Raw genomic sequence first — 17,731 nt, 5'->3', positions numbered from 1 at the left:
GATCCAACAGAGGAGGCTGTGTAGCCTGGGGGCTTACAAACCTTTAGATATGTAAAAGTTTGCTCCAAAGAGAACATGAATACGCTGTTCTTTGCCTCCCTTTAGGAGAGGACAAGAAATCATGACCCGAAATTACAGCAAAGCCTTTTTTTAGGGTAGATAATAAGAAAAGCCTTCTCCTTGGCAGGACAGCCCAGCCCAAGGACAGATGACAGAAGGACTGCAATGTCCATCAGTGGAGATAAACATCTGAGGATGCTTGAAGCAGAATGAGGCTAGTTTGAGGCCAGGAGATGGACATGATGACCTTTCAGACTCCCTTCCAGCTCTATATTCTCTGATTCAGCACCAAAAAAAGATTCCAGAATTCTCTGTCAACCATGTTGGGGCAGGCTGGCTTTATCAGTCACTTTATCGCTCTCTCACTGTTGCACAGAGGCTCACTGCTCTGCTTGAACAAAACTGTTGACTTCCCATAGCCATGTCCACAGTTGTCCAGGTGTGGAGCATCTTCCCTTGGGGAATACCTCCCAAAGCTCCCATATGTACCCTCCCAGGATGGATTGTGGCAGCTGGCGGTCATCTTCTCTGCCTGCAGCATGAGGAGACAAAACAGAGAGCAGGATAATGCTATCTGGTTGCAGGAGGCCAAGGCCAAAGCAGTAGTTTTCATGGGATCTGCTTTAACCATGATTAAGAAAGGTTCGGGCCAGCCGTCTCGTCCTCTCCAGTAGTGGCAAAGGCTGAGACTCCTCCTGTCCATCAGTCAAGGCATGTCTGGAGCCCCCAGCTGCTGGGTGAGTCCTCACTGCTAACAACCCATACAGGAACTGCAGCTCCGCATGCTCTCCATGAGGCAGTATCTTCAGTAGCAACGTGATCCCAGTGTTATACTGGGAACAGAGTCCATAGGGAAAAAACAAGACTTCTCAAGTGATGCCACGAGCACTTCTGCAGCACCATCATGTTTCTGCAGAAGCCCTCCTTGTGAGCACTGGCCAGCAAAACTGCATCTACTTTACATCAGTGCAAGGGAAAGCAGAGGAAAGTGCAACAAAGCTGATGTGCTCCTTTGGGTTTGAGCCTGCATTACAGGAAAGAAGTCACATGGTTTCCAAAGGGATTCGTGATTCAAAGGTAGGATTGGTCTGCTTCTTCATCAGTACAGCTCTCTCTCCAGCACAAGAGAAGTGTGGCCCTTGAACAGAGCTACTAAATGCTATTAACTTGAAATATAATCAGCATTTAACTTGAGATATAATTAGCATAGAAATGCTAGCAGAAAGAACCATTGCAAAGTGGTTACTTGAGGAAGATCACCTTACAGAAGGCTGAGTTTCTAAAAGATTAAATCACATAAGCTTAAAGAATCGTATAGAATCATATATTTTGTTTTCATAAAATATCTGAACTTTACATAAGAGAGTAGATGTTTAAGATACAAATATTTCCTGTGGTTATAATACTGTGCTACTTACTGTATGCATAACGTTATACTGATGTATGAAAACTTAAACGATACATGGGCTATTGTGAAATGCAGATACTGATGTATCCAGCATGCCTTACTGGTCTCTTAAGCCAGCCAGCTTGTGTCCAAGCCAAAGTGCTGCTGTACTGGGCACAGGCTTTTATTGAAACAAAGGAGCACTGCCTTTTTCTTGACCTATGGAAATGGCACGAAGGAACTCACTGGACCTTAGCAGTACTGGCACCATGTGACTTTCCAGTCAAGGGGAATGAGAGCTCCGTTCAATAGCTTTGAATGTCAGGGCCCAGAGTGCACTGCCACCTCTTAGGAGTTCAGCTCTCTGGTCTGGTGCAACTGTCTAACCTGGGTTCTTATAGCTGTGAAGAACGAGGTGTTCAATAAAGAGCTGAGAGTAGCAGCACCATCCCTCATCCCTCCGTTTCTCTTGCGAGCACGATTTGAACTGAGGCACTTGCCCTTGCCGGCACCTGCCAGAGCTACTTTGCAGCCATGCCTGTGCTTGGCCACGTACCCCACTGAGCTGGATCCAGACTCTGACCTACTGACTTGACTTCCTGGCTTGACCTTGGATTTGCCTCATCACTACAGACTTGCCTGGTGACCTGGACTCTCAGCTGACTTTGGTTACTGTCACTGGACCTGCTCTGCTCGCCTCACGCAGGTGCCGTGGGACTGCACCCTTGTTGGTGAGGCTGCTGCCCCTGCCTGCCTTGCTGGCGTCCTCAGCTCATGGCTCGCCTTCCCCTACAGAGCAGCTGCTCCCTGACACTGAGTGCTGAACCAGGATTTTAAAGGTGCATGTGTCTTCTCCGCTGACTGTGAAGACAGCCATTGCTATGGGGAGCAACTATCAAATGACTTCCGCGGATAGAAGATTTGGCATCTGGGGCTTTATATTCTGCAGGCACAGTCCCCGGAAAAGTTAGTTCTCTGTGAAGTTTGAGAGCCTTTTTCTAAAGTGGCTTTATGGACTGCCAGGACTCCCACTTAAGTGACCCCCCCATCTGCCTCCATGTATGCAGAGCCCTGGTCTCCCCTCTCTCAGACAGAGGGTGCCTGAGATCTAACCAGTGGTCCCCTCCACAACAGGCACACAAGAGCCAGACATCTGCAGGACAAGCTAGGGCTGCTTGCAGCACTGTTGTTCTTGGCAGGGAAAGCACAGGGTCTGGCTGCACATTTGGAGTAGAGAAGGGGTGGGAACAACTCTACAGCCACTAACTGCACCCCCATCCGGTCAGAAGAGCCAAATTAGATATCCAAGCTGGGAGGCGCTTGAGGTGGCTATACAGCACACAGGGCTGGTAACAGTTCCTCCAAGAGATATATCATGTCCATGATATTCTCTGTGATATCCCTGCACTCAACCATCTCATTCCGTCGCTTTTCTTGAACATTTCTGTTCTGCAAGAGGAAATTCTTAAATGTTCATGAGGAGTTGGGTCTTTGCTGTGCTTCTAGAGAGTCCCTTGGGAGAAAGCCAATGTACCCAAATGAAGATCAGGCTCTTATCACCCACCACAACTATCATTCAAGCTGCTCTAAGACCCGCAGTGAGCTAGTTCTTCAGGTTGCTCTCTGTGGGGGTGGAGAAGCACTCCATTGGTAGGGAACAACATCATACCTGGCCTTTAAAAAATCTGGGAATGCAGCTGGGGGCAAAGGCGTGCCAGAGTCCTCCAGCGTGTCGGGGATCCCAGCTGGTGTGGCAGTGGGCTGAAGAAGGCTTCTGCCATGTGCTACAACACTGCTGCTCTACTGCTCAGAAGCATAGTTAAACCCAAGGACAGAAATGGGCAGTCATATCTGATTGCAGAGAAAAGGTCGAAATGATGAATGTTGTCCACTGGACCGTCTAAAGATGCCTCACAACAGGAACAAAGACTTTTGTTTTCTCCTCTGCCTTGAAGCTGAACAGATCTTCTTCCATCCTGATCTATGTAGGCCCTCATCTTGGACACCAGAACCAGTCATCTAAGTCAAGAATAATGATGCCAGAAGAGTTGTTATCGCAGCTCAAGATAAGGCTAGATACAGCTAGAACTGAAGACTTATGCTGTGATAAACACATCAGGAATCAATACATGGCCTGGTGCTCAAAGATGCCCAGGTGTGTCCAGATCAGACTTCCAGTTTATAACAAGGTGCTGACCTTGCAGCAATGATTCAAACTGACAGTAGGATTCCTCTTATTGCTCCCACCTTGATTTCCCAGCCCACCTGGATGTGAATGGTTCAAAGGCAGCATCAGGGATCTGAGAAGATTTTGCATGTATAGGAACAAAGAGGATTCCTTCAGAGCAGCTCACCCAAATAGTTATGGATCTCCCAAGGGAGCCCAAGGCACCTTTCTGAAAAAGGGCTGGGAGATTAGGTAGAGGAAGAGAAAGGGTTAGGTAGTAAAAAGTAGGACATTCATAGGTATCTTCCAGCTGGGAATGCAGGAGTCTTCACTGTTCCTGGCCTCTCTGAAATGCAGCAGATGATTGAATTTAGGATTGCTTTATCAAAACCCAAAGTCCTATCCCAATTAGGAAAAAAAAAATGTTGGTAACTTTCCAAATTCCTGAATCGCAGCTAGTTTCTGTCCTGTAGCATAAGCACAGTTTGTACTGAGATAAAACAACACTTTCTAAACATGTGACAGTTGGTTTCAGAGTTACTGTTGGGACCCCAACACAAATGATGTGTGAAAACTAACTGCTTGGTTTAAACTGTGCTGATTTTATTTATAGTAAAACACACAAGTCTCCATTCTTATCACTGATTCCCCATCCTTTTAGCATCAGAGACTTCATGCGACAGCTTTCTCAGATCTGAAGAGTTTTATTTTCAAAGTTCCAAGATAGGTCTAGAAGAAATGCTTTTGGCTTTCTCTTGCTTTCTTGTCAAGATGTCGTAAAGCTAGTTTGTATTCAGAAGGGTAGCGTTAGTCTGACTTCCCTTCCATAAACATCAGGTATCATTCCCAATGGAGTGCTGATCATTCGGACTGTGTTAGTACCATAGAGTTTGTACTCGTACTGAATGAGCTGCTGCCAGAAGCCGTTGTTGGGTCGTATGATGGGACGGCAAGACTTGACCCATGCATGCGCGCTTGCCAGAGACATAGACTGGTACTTCATGAGATAGGCTAAACACACGGTCGCTGACCTACTGACCCCCGCAGCGCAATGCAGCAGCGTTCGGCCCTGACGCATGCTTACACTGTGTATCTTATCCGCTACGGCGTCAAAGCAACTGCAGATCCAAGAGAGGGGGGAGTCCACCACAGGAACACACATATACTCAATGTTTGGATAGAAAGTGTTTACCACCTCCACAGCAACATTGATGACGGTGGTGATTTGATTTGTAAGGAGCAGGAACTTATTACTGGCAGCGGCACCATCACTGAGGTACAAGTTAGGGGTGATCCGTGACAGGCCACACACCGAAGGATGCTGGAACAACATGGGCAAAGCTCCGAAACCTGTATTCATTGAGGTGGATTTTACAGAGCAGCTGCAGTGGAGGGCTGCCTTATTGTATTTTGCCTAGGAAAAAAAAAAAGAGATAAGGAACTGGAGGAGGTTGATGTGAAGATGTGCAATACTGCTACCCTGCCAGTAAACATGAAATTTGGGGTGTTTTAAAATGAACTGCATAGGCACTTAGGCAAATAACATTCACCTGGGAATTCTCTCAGTCTCTTTTGAGTCAGCATACAATTAGTCCAGGTTGATTCTGCTCGGTGGCACAAACCAGGAGATTTTACCCCGTTCTCAGGAGCCCATCATCTAATTCAGTTCCTAATAAGGACAGCACCTAGCCAAATAAATCCAGGAGCAGGCTAAGTTAATATATGTCACTCAGCAGTATATCTAGGAGAGGACTTGGCCTGAATTGTGAGGATGCTCCAGACGTGTTTGGCAGAAGAGTAGCCAGAACAGACCAACGACAGACGACCTGTGCCTGGAGACCGGTAGTAAAGGAAAGGTTGCTTAAGCACAACCGGAGCTGTAACACCACACCGGACTTGCAGGCACACACATCCTTCCTGGCTCTCTCCGAGCAGTAATTCATCAGCGCTCACACCAGCTTCACCCCTACTTCCTACCATTGGAGGAAAGGGAGGATGCAGCGGGTGAGATGAGGCACCACGGAGCCCAGCCCTGCCGCCTCGCAAGGGCTGCCCGTCGAGCGTGTCTCTGTCTGCGGGGCCCTGCTTGGGCGTCCCTGGGAGCCCTCGGGGCTTACGGGCGCCGTGCCAGGGGGTGCCAGGGCCGGTTTTGCTGCCGCTCGCCGCCGCGGGGCTGCCTGACGGTGGCGGCGGCACCGTGCGGACACGCGCTGCAGGCCGGGGCGGCGCGGCGGGGCCACCGCCGCCGCGGGGCTGCTCCGGGGCGCCGCGAGGCCGCCGGGCGCCCAGCCGCGGAGCAGCCCCCAGGCCGAGCCCGGGCCCCGGGAAGGCGGCGCAAGCCGGGCCGCGGGGCCCGCACTCACCCCGCCCCGCCGGCTGCCGCCCGCGCCGCTCCCATGGCAACGGCGCCGCGCGCGCACAATGGCCGCCGCGCGGGGCGGGGGAGGGGCCGCGGCGGCCATGGAGGAGCGCGGCGGCGGGCGGCCCCGCGTCACCTTCTTCCCGCCGCCCGGCAGCCGCCTCATCGCGGGGCCCAGGTGCGTCGCGCCGCCCGGCGGGACGCCGCCACCGGCCCGGGGGCTGCGGGAGCCCCCGGATACGCAGCGGCCGGGAGGGGGGGCTGAGAGACACCAATATACACACACAGCCCGACCCGGGGCTGTGAGACCCCCCTCAGACACCCTCCCCCCGCACACACCCCGACCTGGGGGCCTGTGGGACCCCCCGACATACACCCCCCGCCACACCCCTACACCCCCCCAACCCAGGGGCTGTGGGACCCCCCACTCCCACCCCAGGGCACGTCTTGGGGGGGGGGTCACCGGAGCACCCCCTGCTCCAGCCCTTGGGGCTGCCTGCCACTTTGTGTGAGAGGTTCTCTCCTCCCCTCGCAGCAGCTTTGCTGGCACCGAAATGGCCAAGGGCAGGCATTTGCCCGAAAGCCGCCTGCCCAAGTCCGTCCTCCGTGCCAGCGACCATGCCCAGCAGCTCCTGGAGATCAAGGTAATGGCCACATCTCCAGGCCCTGTTAGATGCTCGCAGCTGGACCAGAGCTGGAGGGGGTTTGCGGCCTGTTGGCGGATGTGTTTTGGAAAATCAGAGCCAGTTTCCCCAGAGCTCCTCCTCTGAGGGGGCTGGCACTGAGACCCACTGATGAGGCAAGGCTGGAGGAACGCCTTGTGCAAACACTTTGCTCTCAATTCTTCAGACCACTTCGCTTAAAAGCCTGCTGGATCAGGATGCGGATGCCCAGGGCTTTGCAAAATCACTGTTGCAGGGCTCTCTTTGGGGGAATGGGAAGCAAATGGTGAGAGAGTGTTAGGAGGGGTGAAAGCTCTCAGTTCTCGGGCAGTCTTCACCATGAACTTCTGAACCGCCATCCTGGCCCTGACCTCAGGACAATCTTGCCATTTCCTGCCTGGAAGCAAATTGTATTTTGAAATGATAAGCTACAGAGGTTGGGTGAAGTGCTAACTCTGTGGCCTCTCACGAATGGGAACTAGTCAAAGGTGTTGCAGCATTTCAAACGTTTCAGCAGTCAGATCCCCCCTTAGTGCTTCTTACTTGATGATCCCACAGTAATGGATTCATCAGCAATATCGGGTGAGATGCTCTCTCCTGAGGGAACGCGTGGGATGCCAAGTTGAGCCCATAACCTCAGAGTGAGGATTTAGAGTGGCATTAGATATAGCTGAACCTTCATGCCCTGAGTAGTTCCCTTCAGCTCCCCTCTCTACTCCATGCAGCCAAGTCTTTTGTCTTTAGTACCAGCCAGCACCACCTGAATCCTCTGCTCTCACCTTGTTGCATGAATCCCAAGGAACTTTGCCTTCCCACTTTGGTGAGAAAACCCAAGCATCATGATTTCAGCAGTTTTTCTGTTGAAATCAAAATTATATAAAATGAGGGTGGAAAGTCCACCCCCTTCGCTTGACCTGAACTGTTTCGGAGAGAACTGGAGGGCTGTGAGCAGGGTGAATGCTGAGGGGTCTAGCTGTGTGTATGAGTGAGCCTGCTTAAGCATTAAACTGTGTAGACCCATAGCAGTTACTAGTGAGAAAAATGAAAAAAAGGAAAAAAAAGCCTTACCTGACCAAGAACCTGTCAGGTGAGGTTTGTTTTTTAAGAAAAGGAATCAATCACCTAATAGAGAACTTACTGTCCGATACTTTCACTTGCCAGAATCTCTCACTCAAATATGTACTTGAGACATGAACTAGTGATGCTAACAGGTCCTGACTGAACATTTCTTTCTGCTGTCTTTGGGATGATAGCCTCACAAGAGAGAACTGAGGTGTATTTTCCTTGGTTTGCCGTTCTCTAATCCCTTAACTCAGTGGAATGTGCAAGACTGATGGGAACCTCTAGGTAGGGGTGGGCTGAGGAGATCCTCCTGGCAGTAGGTGGCCCACAAACATTTGTGATGTGTGTTTCAAGAACTCAGGGCAGTGCAACCACGGTGAACAAAATTAGGTCTAGGACTTAAGCTCTGCTTTGACACCTGGCCTGGTTTGGTCTTGCATTGCGTGTGTGCCCTGGAGTTGTGCCATGCACACGGACAGGGTGCACAAGGTGTCTGTTCAGCAGAATCAAGAGACACAGGGAGATGCAACCTCCTTACGGCGGGAGAGACTGCATGGCCACAAGCGTGTAACGTGGCATGAAAGCATATAATACACTTGTGGTGCTAAGAGGTGACATAAAGCTCATTAGCTTGCTCAGTAAATTCTCATTGGGAGCCTACTTATATCAGGAGATGACCACATTATGACTGATTGGTTATATAATTTGGGCCTTTAATGGATTCAGTCTGAGATGCAGGGTTAGACTTTGCACCTAACTAATGAGAACACAAGAATGCAAGAGACTGTGACTACTGTCCTCTAGACCTGCTTTTTACAGTAGTATAAAATGAACAAGGAGTAGGACGATCTGAATAATTTTGTCAGACCAATATTTAGCGTGATACTGATGAATTTTGGAGCTTCTTTGCTTAGAGGTCGCTTTGACAGTACTGAGAGATCTGGCAGGATATCTTTCTTCCCAAAGGCTAGCATCACTTTGGAATTCTTTACTCTGTGGCTAGGCTACTGGCCAGAAAATATTGCATTTGCTTTCTTAAAGATAAAACGCTTGGAAGACACCAAAAAGAAGACTGAACTTTTCCACAAACATTTAAAGCAGCAGTTTCTGAAAGAACAAGAGAGAAAGATGGCACGGCGGAAGAAGGCGTCTGAAAGGTTTGAAAAATCATTGGAAGTGTTCAGCCGCAAAACTGGGAAATCGTCTGTGCCTTCGACTGGTGGCTGGTCTGCGGGGAGGTCCCAAGAAAGGAACTCTAAAGCGATGCCCTCGAAACATGCAGCCGCTGCAAACTGAGAAGTGATCAGGAGAGATGTCTGGAGAGATGTCTAGAGAGCTCCTCCTGCTGGCTGTTCGTGCCAATCTACCTGATCGTCAGTTTGTCTTTTTAGGAAGCTAATGCGAGGTCTTCTTACATCAATAAACCAGCATGATCCCACAGTATCTCTCGTATTGCTGCCCATTTACTCTCTAACTTTTTACATAGATGGGGCAGCTGTGGTTACAGGGCCATAGGCTGAGGACAATATAGGGAGCAAGGCAGCACAGCAGCTGCAGGAATAGAAGAAACCTTTTCAAAGGGGACTGATTTCCTTTGAGGCAGAAGAGAAGTGGTGTGAAAGGGCTAGAATTTTGGCTTGTGTGTTTGGAGAGCTTTATTCTTGGTCCAAACAAGACATGTTTCAAGGCCAGTCAGATTTCCAGAAATGTTATCTGAGGTTCAGGGAGGGTAAATGAATCCCTTGTTGGGGAGAAAGAAGAAGGACTGGTAACTTAAGAAGTTTGGAAGCAAAAGCAAGAAACGAAGTATTGAAGGAGAGCCAATACCTCAAAGCACTGAATGCAGTTAACTGCAGTACTCATCCTGTTTGCTCTCCGTAAGTATGTAGGGGCTGAGTTTGTGGTGACAGGGACAAAACCCACCAAATCTCAGCTAGAGCACTGGGAGGTGTCTTCTCCATGGTGGAGAGACTTGGCTTCTGCTTCTCATTCACTCACTTCCTGCCTCTCTTAACTCTGATGGGCAGGTGAAAGTCCTGCCTTTGTCCAGCCTGCCAGCCTGTGCAATCATTTGAATCAGCAATACCCCAGCAGTTTCTGACGCGCAGAGGTGGGGTAGTGGGGAGAGACAGTGCCAGCTGGAAGCAAGCATGCATTTCTCTTTTTCGGAGGTGAATGAAAGAAATACATTAGCTGGACAGCATAAGGTGAGCAGCGGATGGGGAAAGTGGTTAGAGGCAAGTAGAACTGATCTACTTTCCTCCTCCCTTTTCCCAAGCCAGAGCCTTTCAGAATAACAGTTGAGTCACGCACAGTAGGATGGGGTACCAGCTTATCACAGAAATGCAGAACTAGAAGGATTTAACTGATCATCCGGTCTGGTCCCTGTGTTACTGTGGGATTAAGTGTACATTGATTGCCCTTGAAAAATGTTCATCAGACTTGTTTATAAAAACTTGCAGTGAAGGAGATGCTACAGTTTGTCTAGGTGGCCTGTTTTTTCAGTTAGGTTTCTGTATTGCAGCATTGCTTTTTTTTAACATTAATCTTTTTTGCTTCAAATTAAGCTGATCATTCTTCATGTTTCCCAGTGGCCCCAGGAAATAACTGGATGTTGGAAGAATCCTGTCATGTCCTCAGTCAGTGTTTTCTTTTCTAGATTAAAAAATCTCAGTGCTATCCTCCTAGGCTGAGCTTTCTATAGTGAATTTTCATGACTAATGCTAAAGGCGTATCTCAGACATCAGGACAGCACACCTGACGAGCTACAGTTCAGTGCTCAAAAACCTGGAGGTGTCAGGCCTTGACTGAGCAACATTGTTTCTCAGTTTATTATAAGACTATTTTTTAAAGAAACAGCAAACTTTTCCCTAACCTCTGGTCCTTGAAAACAGTGAAATTTCTTTCTATTTTTCTTTGCTGGAGCTTTTCAAATAATTCAGCCAGCCTCAGACACCTGGCAGAAGTAAAATTTCAACCTAGTTTGTCTGGCAAAGCTACACACGATAATAACTAAAAGTCTTAGATGGAAAAGTGCCTGGCAGTCTTCACTTTAGGGGCACTGCGTTTCATCTTTGGGACATCTCAACAATAATAGACCCTCTGCTATGGGCTTGCCTGTCTTATGAGGGCTTGTTCCTCTCTAAAGGCATCCTCTCAAACTGGTTCCAGAGAGTGGTTAAAAGACATGACCCAGATCCTGAAAGGCTCTAGAATGAACTGAATTAGAAAATCAGTGACAAGCATCAGAAATGGCTTCCATCCACAGATCTATAAATTTCTCGTTTTCTCCAAGTACTTTAGGCTTGTCATTCTTGTTGTCATTCTTTACTACACCTATGATAAATTTGTCCTGCGCTGTTCACTCCATAAACAGATCCTTTCGACCTCAGTCATGGACAGTCTGCCTTCAATGTGCTGCCACCTGGATCCTGCCCAAGAACTTAGCAGTGACATCCAACTGGAAAGAGAAATTATTAGCAGATTTAACTGCCTAGCAGCCCTGCATCTGCAGCTTTTTTCCTGCTATATTTGTCCAGGGAAATGTGGATCTGTTGTTCACTGTGACTGTTGCTGGACAGGACAGATGGTAAATGTCTTTGGTCATTTTGGCACCGGCGACAGACTGGTATCTACCTGCATCAGTTGGCTTGCATAGTACTAAAAAACAAAAGAAACATGTTGAGGGTGGGAAGCAAGGAAACACGATCAAGAAGCAAATAATGAAGTAAATTTTTAGAGAGGAAACCTGGAGGTTGTTACCCAGGGTGACCTGCACTGGCCATCCCTGGGGTTTTTGTTGTGGGAAAATGCTGTGAGAAAAGAGCTGGTTTAAAACTGAGTAAGGGTTTCTGGATTTGGCCAGACATTCACGCGTTACCAAGCAACACTTCAGCTATTGTTTAAATACTGCCTAGAGCTCTTGGCTCTGTCAGCCTGTGAAATGCACCATCCTGCCAAAAGTGCACTGGGGTTCTTGCAGCCCACCTCTCCCCAAGAGAGGGTGACAGACTATCCAGGAAGTGAAGACCATCAACAGGAGGGAAGAGTCCATAACGTGGAGCAGAGGGGTCCCTTCCCCCCTTGGTCCCTCCTGTATGTGTCTGGCCTCCACAGCATCCTGGGGCAGCAAGTCCCAGTGTTTGATGATGCAATGTGAAGAAATGGCTCCTTTAGTTTCTCTTAAACCTACTATTGGCAATTTCATGATGCACACCTGGTTTTTGTGTGAGGAGAAGCAATGAATGATGGTTCATTTGTTTTCTCCCCAGTTTGTGATTTCAGAGCCCTCAGCCCTGTCCCCTCTCCATCAATCTCCTGTCCAGGTGTCGGGCGTTTTCAGCTCTGCTCTGCTGTGCAGCCAACCCAGGAATAGTTCAACTTCGTTGCTAAGGTAACAGCCACATACATCCATCTCCGAGATGGCAACCACTGTGTGTGGAATGGGGATCCCTGAGCGATGTGCAGCTGTCTAGGGCAACAGATGGCTGCCCCCCCTTCCTGGTAGGCTCACAGCACTGTCCTATGTCTGGCCATGTCTCATTCTGGTGATACACATAGCCTACAGTCCCCATTCACCACCAGTGTGTCTGCCAGGGTCGTGGCAGGTCTTTGATGGTCTGTGGCACTTGGCAGCACCCAGTGACAGCAGGGGATGTCCTTTCCCTTTTGCTGTGAGAGCAAAAAGGTTGTGGTGCTTCTTTATCTAACCATGCTCTGGCATGTGGAGGTTAGGAGGCCAGAACTCAGCCCCTCTGTGCATCCTCCTGTCTTCCCTGTACTGGAAGAGGCCAGTCACCAACTGTGGTTTCTCCAGTCTACAAGAACTTCTTTGTCAGGATGAGACGCCTCACTCTGCTTCATGTTCATTGCTGTCCTTGATCCCAGTATCCCCATTGCAGGAGTCTGCCCTTACATGCAGCAGCTGTCCCCAGTATGAACAGCACCATGCTTGGGGCAAAGCCTGGGCCACGGGCCCAGTTAAGACCCTTGTTTGCACTTGCCTCACCTACTTCCTCAGCCCCTTGGTCTTGAAACTAGCTGAACTAGTAGTTCACAACTGGTAGTTGTGCCATTTGCCATGGTGGGCCTTTGGGCGTTAGCTGGTTCCTAGACCTGGCTCTGCAGGGACTGAGTATACTTGCTGAGCATGTCCTGAGTGGGCCAGGCTAGCCAGCAAGCACCTGCAGTTCCCACTTGGCAGAGCAAGGAAGAGGCTGGCATATATCTGGGAGATTGGAGGCGGTGACTTGCTGCAGACTCAGCAGGCAGATGCTTCTCTCATGGATCAAATTACTTTCTCTGAACTCAATGAACCCTACACCTCCAGGGAGATTTTCCCCTTAAAGAGCTGGTCTTATTGCTGCCCACAGCTGACTGCAGAGGGTGCTACTGGCTGAGCCAGGGTCCCTTTTCCACCTCTCTTTTCCTGCCTTGCTGCTTCCAGCCAGCAAGAAGGAGCCTGGTGCTCCCAGGCTTCTTACTTTGCACACCCAGCTCGGTTCCTCCAGCCCTCTCCCATCTTCAGTTTAAAAGTCAGTTTGCTTCAAAATTTCTAATAATCCCACTACATTTCTTTCTTTAGCAGACTCCTTTCTGCAGGGACTCACTGGTTTCTCTGTATAGATAGAGCAGAGGTAAAGGCAACAGTGAGCTGATCAGGAAAGACTCACTGGCTCCAGTTCTCCATCCTTCCCTAGCAGAGCTCACTGCCTCCTCCAGAGTCCTAAGGTGGCACCTGCTACCTCCCAGTATTTGACAGACTGGTGTCAAGAGGTAGAGAATATTTGCCTTCACACAAACTGATGAAATCTGTGTTTTCAGCCAGACCTGGAAGGAACAAGGAGCTGTGCCAGCACTATGCTCATCACTTGAAGGGGGCTATGCTGGGATGAGAGGGAGGTACCAGCCTGTCTGGACCTTTGCCAGGCGAGCAGCTGCATCAAGTCAGAACTGGAGGGTAGGTGCCATCCAGGACTGGATGAATTATCAAGAAACCCAGTCCTTTGCTGGGGTGGCAGGACACCAGCACTGATATATAACCCATGTTTCAGCTCCCTGGCAGCTCTGATCACTGATCTCTGTGTGTTGAAGAAAGCCGGGCAGGATCTGGGCAGGGATGTATCTGCAGGCCCTTTCCTCACCTGAAGAGGCTCCAAGCAAGAGGCTGATATGTCCTAGCTTTCGCACACCATTCAGTGCTCAGAGATGCCCTGGGGCAGTGTTAATAGAGGCAGATGACTCTTGCCCATAGCTCCATGCAGGCAAGACCTAGTACAGGCAGTGCCCATCTGGGAGTGGTTCTGTTCAGTCTCACTGCAGGGCAGAACTATCTGTGTTTGGCTTAGCAGGCAGCTCCTTGCCTGCCCGCTTGCTCAAGTTTGGACTGCAAACTTATTCTCTCTCCTGCTCTGTCCATTGATTGAAGGAGCTCAAACACATACTGAGCCCTCCCCTAGTCCTCTCTCCACAGGAGTAAGTTAGGAGACTGGTATCAATACTGAAACAGTTCTGCTAAATGGAGCTCAGGATTTTTTTTTGTTGCATTAGAGCACAGACTATGAAAATCCGGGATGGCAAAGAAATGCAAGTTGCAGTGAGCTGTGATAGACACTAAAATGAAGAGCTCCTTAGAGCAGGGCTCTGAAGTAGAGCATAAGGGAACTCAAGATAACTGATAACATCAACCACGTATGTTCACTGAATTCTGAATCACAGAATTTTGCACTGAAATGAGAACAGGCTTTGCAAACCCCTGAGATGACTGTGCAATAGAAAAGAAATAGCAACTACTGGGCACGTCTCCTGAAATCAGTGCTGCAGCTTTCACTGAGCTTGTCTTTTTGTGTGCATTGCATCATTATTATCTTCCTCAACAGCAAGAAGAGCAGGAGAAAGTGGCCTGAGAAGCAAAATTTTAATTGTTGCCTGTTATGTGCATGGGTTCCCAGTATGATGCCTGCTTTGCTTCTACAGGGAAAGAAGAGCTCTTTCTGCCTTTGATTTGGTCTTAGGTCTTCATATGACCAGATCACTGATACACCTTTGAGATGACTCCTGCACCAGGGTCATCTTCTTGCCTGAAGCTATGGAGAAGGCAAAGGAGTCAAAGTTCCTCATTCCTCACATAATAGCACATAGTCTTTTCCTCTGCATCACACCTGGGCAGTGGTGGCACTGGGGGTCTGGGCTCCCTTCTATGCCCAGGACCGTACAGCATGACAAGGAACCTCTTGTGGGACTGGTCATGTGGTGGCCATGAGAAGGGGTCTGTATCATCTCCAAGTCTTTGAAGGGAATGGCTGCCAGTCCCCCCCACCAGCCAGCCTCCGCTCATCTGCCCGATGTCAGGAGGTGCCAGGGCAATGGGCAATGTGGGAAGAGACACACATTCCTGGGACCGCAGTGTGAGACAGGTCTGGGTGTCTGTCCTGTCTTGTGCTGGAAGAAGAAGACAGAGAGGCAGAGTCAGCTGCTGGCCCCATGTCCTGGAGCAGCTGCTGGCCTTGGAGGAGTGTACAGCGCTGGAGCTGTGCATGCAGATGAGCATCCTCCTGAAGGAGAGCTGCTGAAGGACCTGCGGTTCTGTGACAGGTAGGGAGGAAGGGCTAGAGAGCACCAGAGCCCCCTTGAGAAACCAGCTGTTTCTTGGATGGTGCGATGGTGCCTGGCAGTCAGCAATGCCCGGGACACGTTTGTGGTCTTTGCTGGCTGCTGGCTGGCTGGATCAGGTCCTCCCAGGCTGGCACTGGAGAGCAGTGGGCAAAGCTTGCAGCCTCAAGGGCCAGTGACACCTCCCCTATCTGTTCCAGCCATCCCCATTGCCCTCCAGGCATTTTAAACAATCTGGCCCCCAGTGTGACTATGAAATCTCTGTTTCTCATCAAGTTATTTGCTTTCCATTTAAACCCCCCCCCCACCCCCCAGGGAGGTTGGACAGGATTCCTCTCCAGCTCAGCCTGTTTTGCTCTCTTGCTGTGCCTGAACAAGCAGCTATAATGCTTCATACCAGCAGTGTTATTTGGTGCGCTGGGTCTCATTTCCAGTGTGCAACCATGAACTGCTCTGGGCCCTTTTGCCTGGAGGTCACAGAAATAGGAACTATTATCCTCAAAGTGGTGTTTGTGAAGCCCCGTCATGTGTTAGCTAACCTGCATTCAACCCATTAGCTGGCAAGGGATGTGGAAGGAATGCAGGTCAAAGACAGTTCTGCATGTAAAAAGAATGCTGAAATGTTCCCTCTCCCTCCCCCAAGAAATAGAAAATAAGCACTGAGAAAGGGACACAATACTGTTTTTTTTTAATTATGTTCCCAGAGCCTCGCCTGAGTGTTTCTAACAGGCTTCTGGAGGCAAGGGAAAGTGCGGGTCGCTCCTACCTGTTCACAATATGGGTGAAGATCACATCCTTGCTCTCATGGCAAGATGTAGGAACTAGTAAAAGTAAACTGGAGCTGCAGCAGAGCGCAGTGGTCAGGCATCAGGCAGTCCCACAGATTCCCCAGGGCCTGGTTTGGTGCCAAAGCTCCAAGTTCCCAGCAGTGCATGATGCAAGGCTCGGCACAGCTCAGCGATGGGTGCAACTGGCTTCTGCAAGGGAATCCTGAGGGTGCAGCTCCTCACACAGCGTCAGACATGGTCATACCGCAGGGCGCTGGTGGTGGCAGCCTGTGAGGTGCTCTCATCCCTCCAAACACTGTCCACTTCAGCTCAGCAGCCCGGTGCCAAGAGCACGATGGGAGTTCACGGCTTCAGAGCTGGGGTGCAGAAGAGCAGAAGATGCTTTCAGTGGATCAGCTCTGCTACCCCACAGCTGTGTTCTGGCTACAGCCAGCCAAGGTTAGTGGCAGGGACTTGCAGTCAGGGCCAAGAAGAAGAGGGGACTGTCCCTACAGTGACACTGGGCCGGGGTAGGGTAACCCTGCAGCCTGGCATCTCTGTGTGCCTCTGCTCTTTTGCCATCATTTCACAATCAGTTTTAACTGGTGTAATCTATCCCCCTCCCTGCTGTCCCTTCCCTGGGTGCGTGGCAGCAGGAACCAAGGCAGGGAACTGATTTAGAGAAACCCAGATGGTGGTGGATCACAGCTTTCCACGCTGATCAGCTGAGCCTGCCTGCTCACACACGCTGAGCCTTGCCTTCTCTTTGCCACAGTGGAGAGGGATGAGACAATTACTGCCTTTCAGTGAGTGGTTATAAATTCTACATCCGAAGAGTGGTTCAAATGGGGAGGTGAAAACGCAGACGGGGCCAGGCAGGTCTTTGATGTTCAGCTGTTTAGTTACAAGGGGATATACAGAGACCTTTGCATCTGAACACAGCCAGGCTTGAACAGTGGGGAACAACGTGCCTGGGCTGCACCCACGCACACAGTCTCTTAGCTCCCCCTTTCCTGCTCAGGCGTACCCAGCACAGCTCCCTTGCCCACACAGTTCTGATTCCTCCTCAAATCCAGGAGGGAACTGCAGAGCTCCATGAGGAGGTCTGGATGCGACCCACAGGCTCACCCTTTTCTTCCTCTCTCCTCTGTATGTTCCAAGGATCCTTCTGTCCCTTTGGGCAGGCAGCGTGCACAGGGCACACGGGACTCTCAGCTGACAATTAGTCACAGCGGTTGATGCTGTCTCCAGGTCATGGCTGTAAGGAAACCAGAGTTTCCATTTCTCAGAGAGCAGTGGCCCATTTCAAATGAGGCAATCAAGACGCTCATCAGCTTTGGAAAGAAAAAGGCATTCTTTTCAAGACTGATTTAATTGCCAAAATGTCTACAGGGAGAGTGACAGCCTTTCACTGGGGTCAGGGTTTGCTCCTGAAATCCTTGTCAGGAAAAGCAGCAGCTCTCCATGTCTCCAGGGCTATTTCTCTCTGCTGTGATGACTGCAGTATGCCATTAGGAAAACATCCAATCAGTGGCATGCCATCCTTGTTATTTTATGGCCCTGCTGTGCTAAAGCCGTGGATCTCCTGCTAACCCTGCACAGCCTGGCTGATTTGGATCTGACATAATCACAAGATCACAAGTGACAAATTAGTTA

The 17,731-nt window shown here is 49.8% G+C and overlaps 1 protein-coding gene across 1 annotated transcript; it reads right to left on the bottom strand.

Moving 5' to 3' along the window:
* Positions 1 to 1,287: 1,287 nt before the first annotated feature.
* DUSP18 (dual specificity phosphatase 18) lies at positions 1,288 to 6,006 on the bottom strand. Its single transcript, XM_026108135.2, has 2 exons — positions 5,165 to 6,006; positions 1,288 to 5,028 (listed from the first exon to the last, which is right to left on the bottom strand). Exon 2 carries the CDS (start codon positions 4,972 to 4,974, stop codon positions 4,408 to 4,410), a length of 567 nt encoding a protein of 188 aa, XP_025963920.1. The 5' UTR covers positions 4,975 to 5,028; positions 5,165 to 6,006; the 3' UTR covers positions 1,288 to 4,407.
* Positions 6,007 to 17,731: the final 11,725 nt, after the last annotated feature.

The sequence above is a fragment of the Dromaius novaehollandiae genome, chromosome 17 (assembly GCF_036370855.1).
Source record: "Dromaius novaehollandiae isolate bDroNov1 chromosome 17, bDroNov1.hap1, whole genome shotgun sequence".
In the NCBI taxonomy this organism is placed as follows: Eukaryota; Metazoa; Chordata; class Aves; order Casuariiformes; family Dromaiidae; genus Dromaius; species Dromaius novaehollandiae.
The sequence above is the reverse complement of the archived record's forward strand: the minus strand, read 5'-3'. Positions and strand labels throughout refer to the sequence as shown.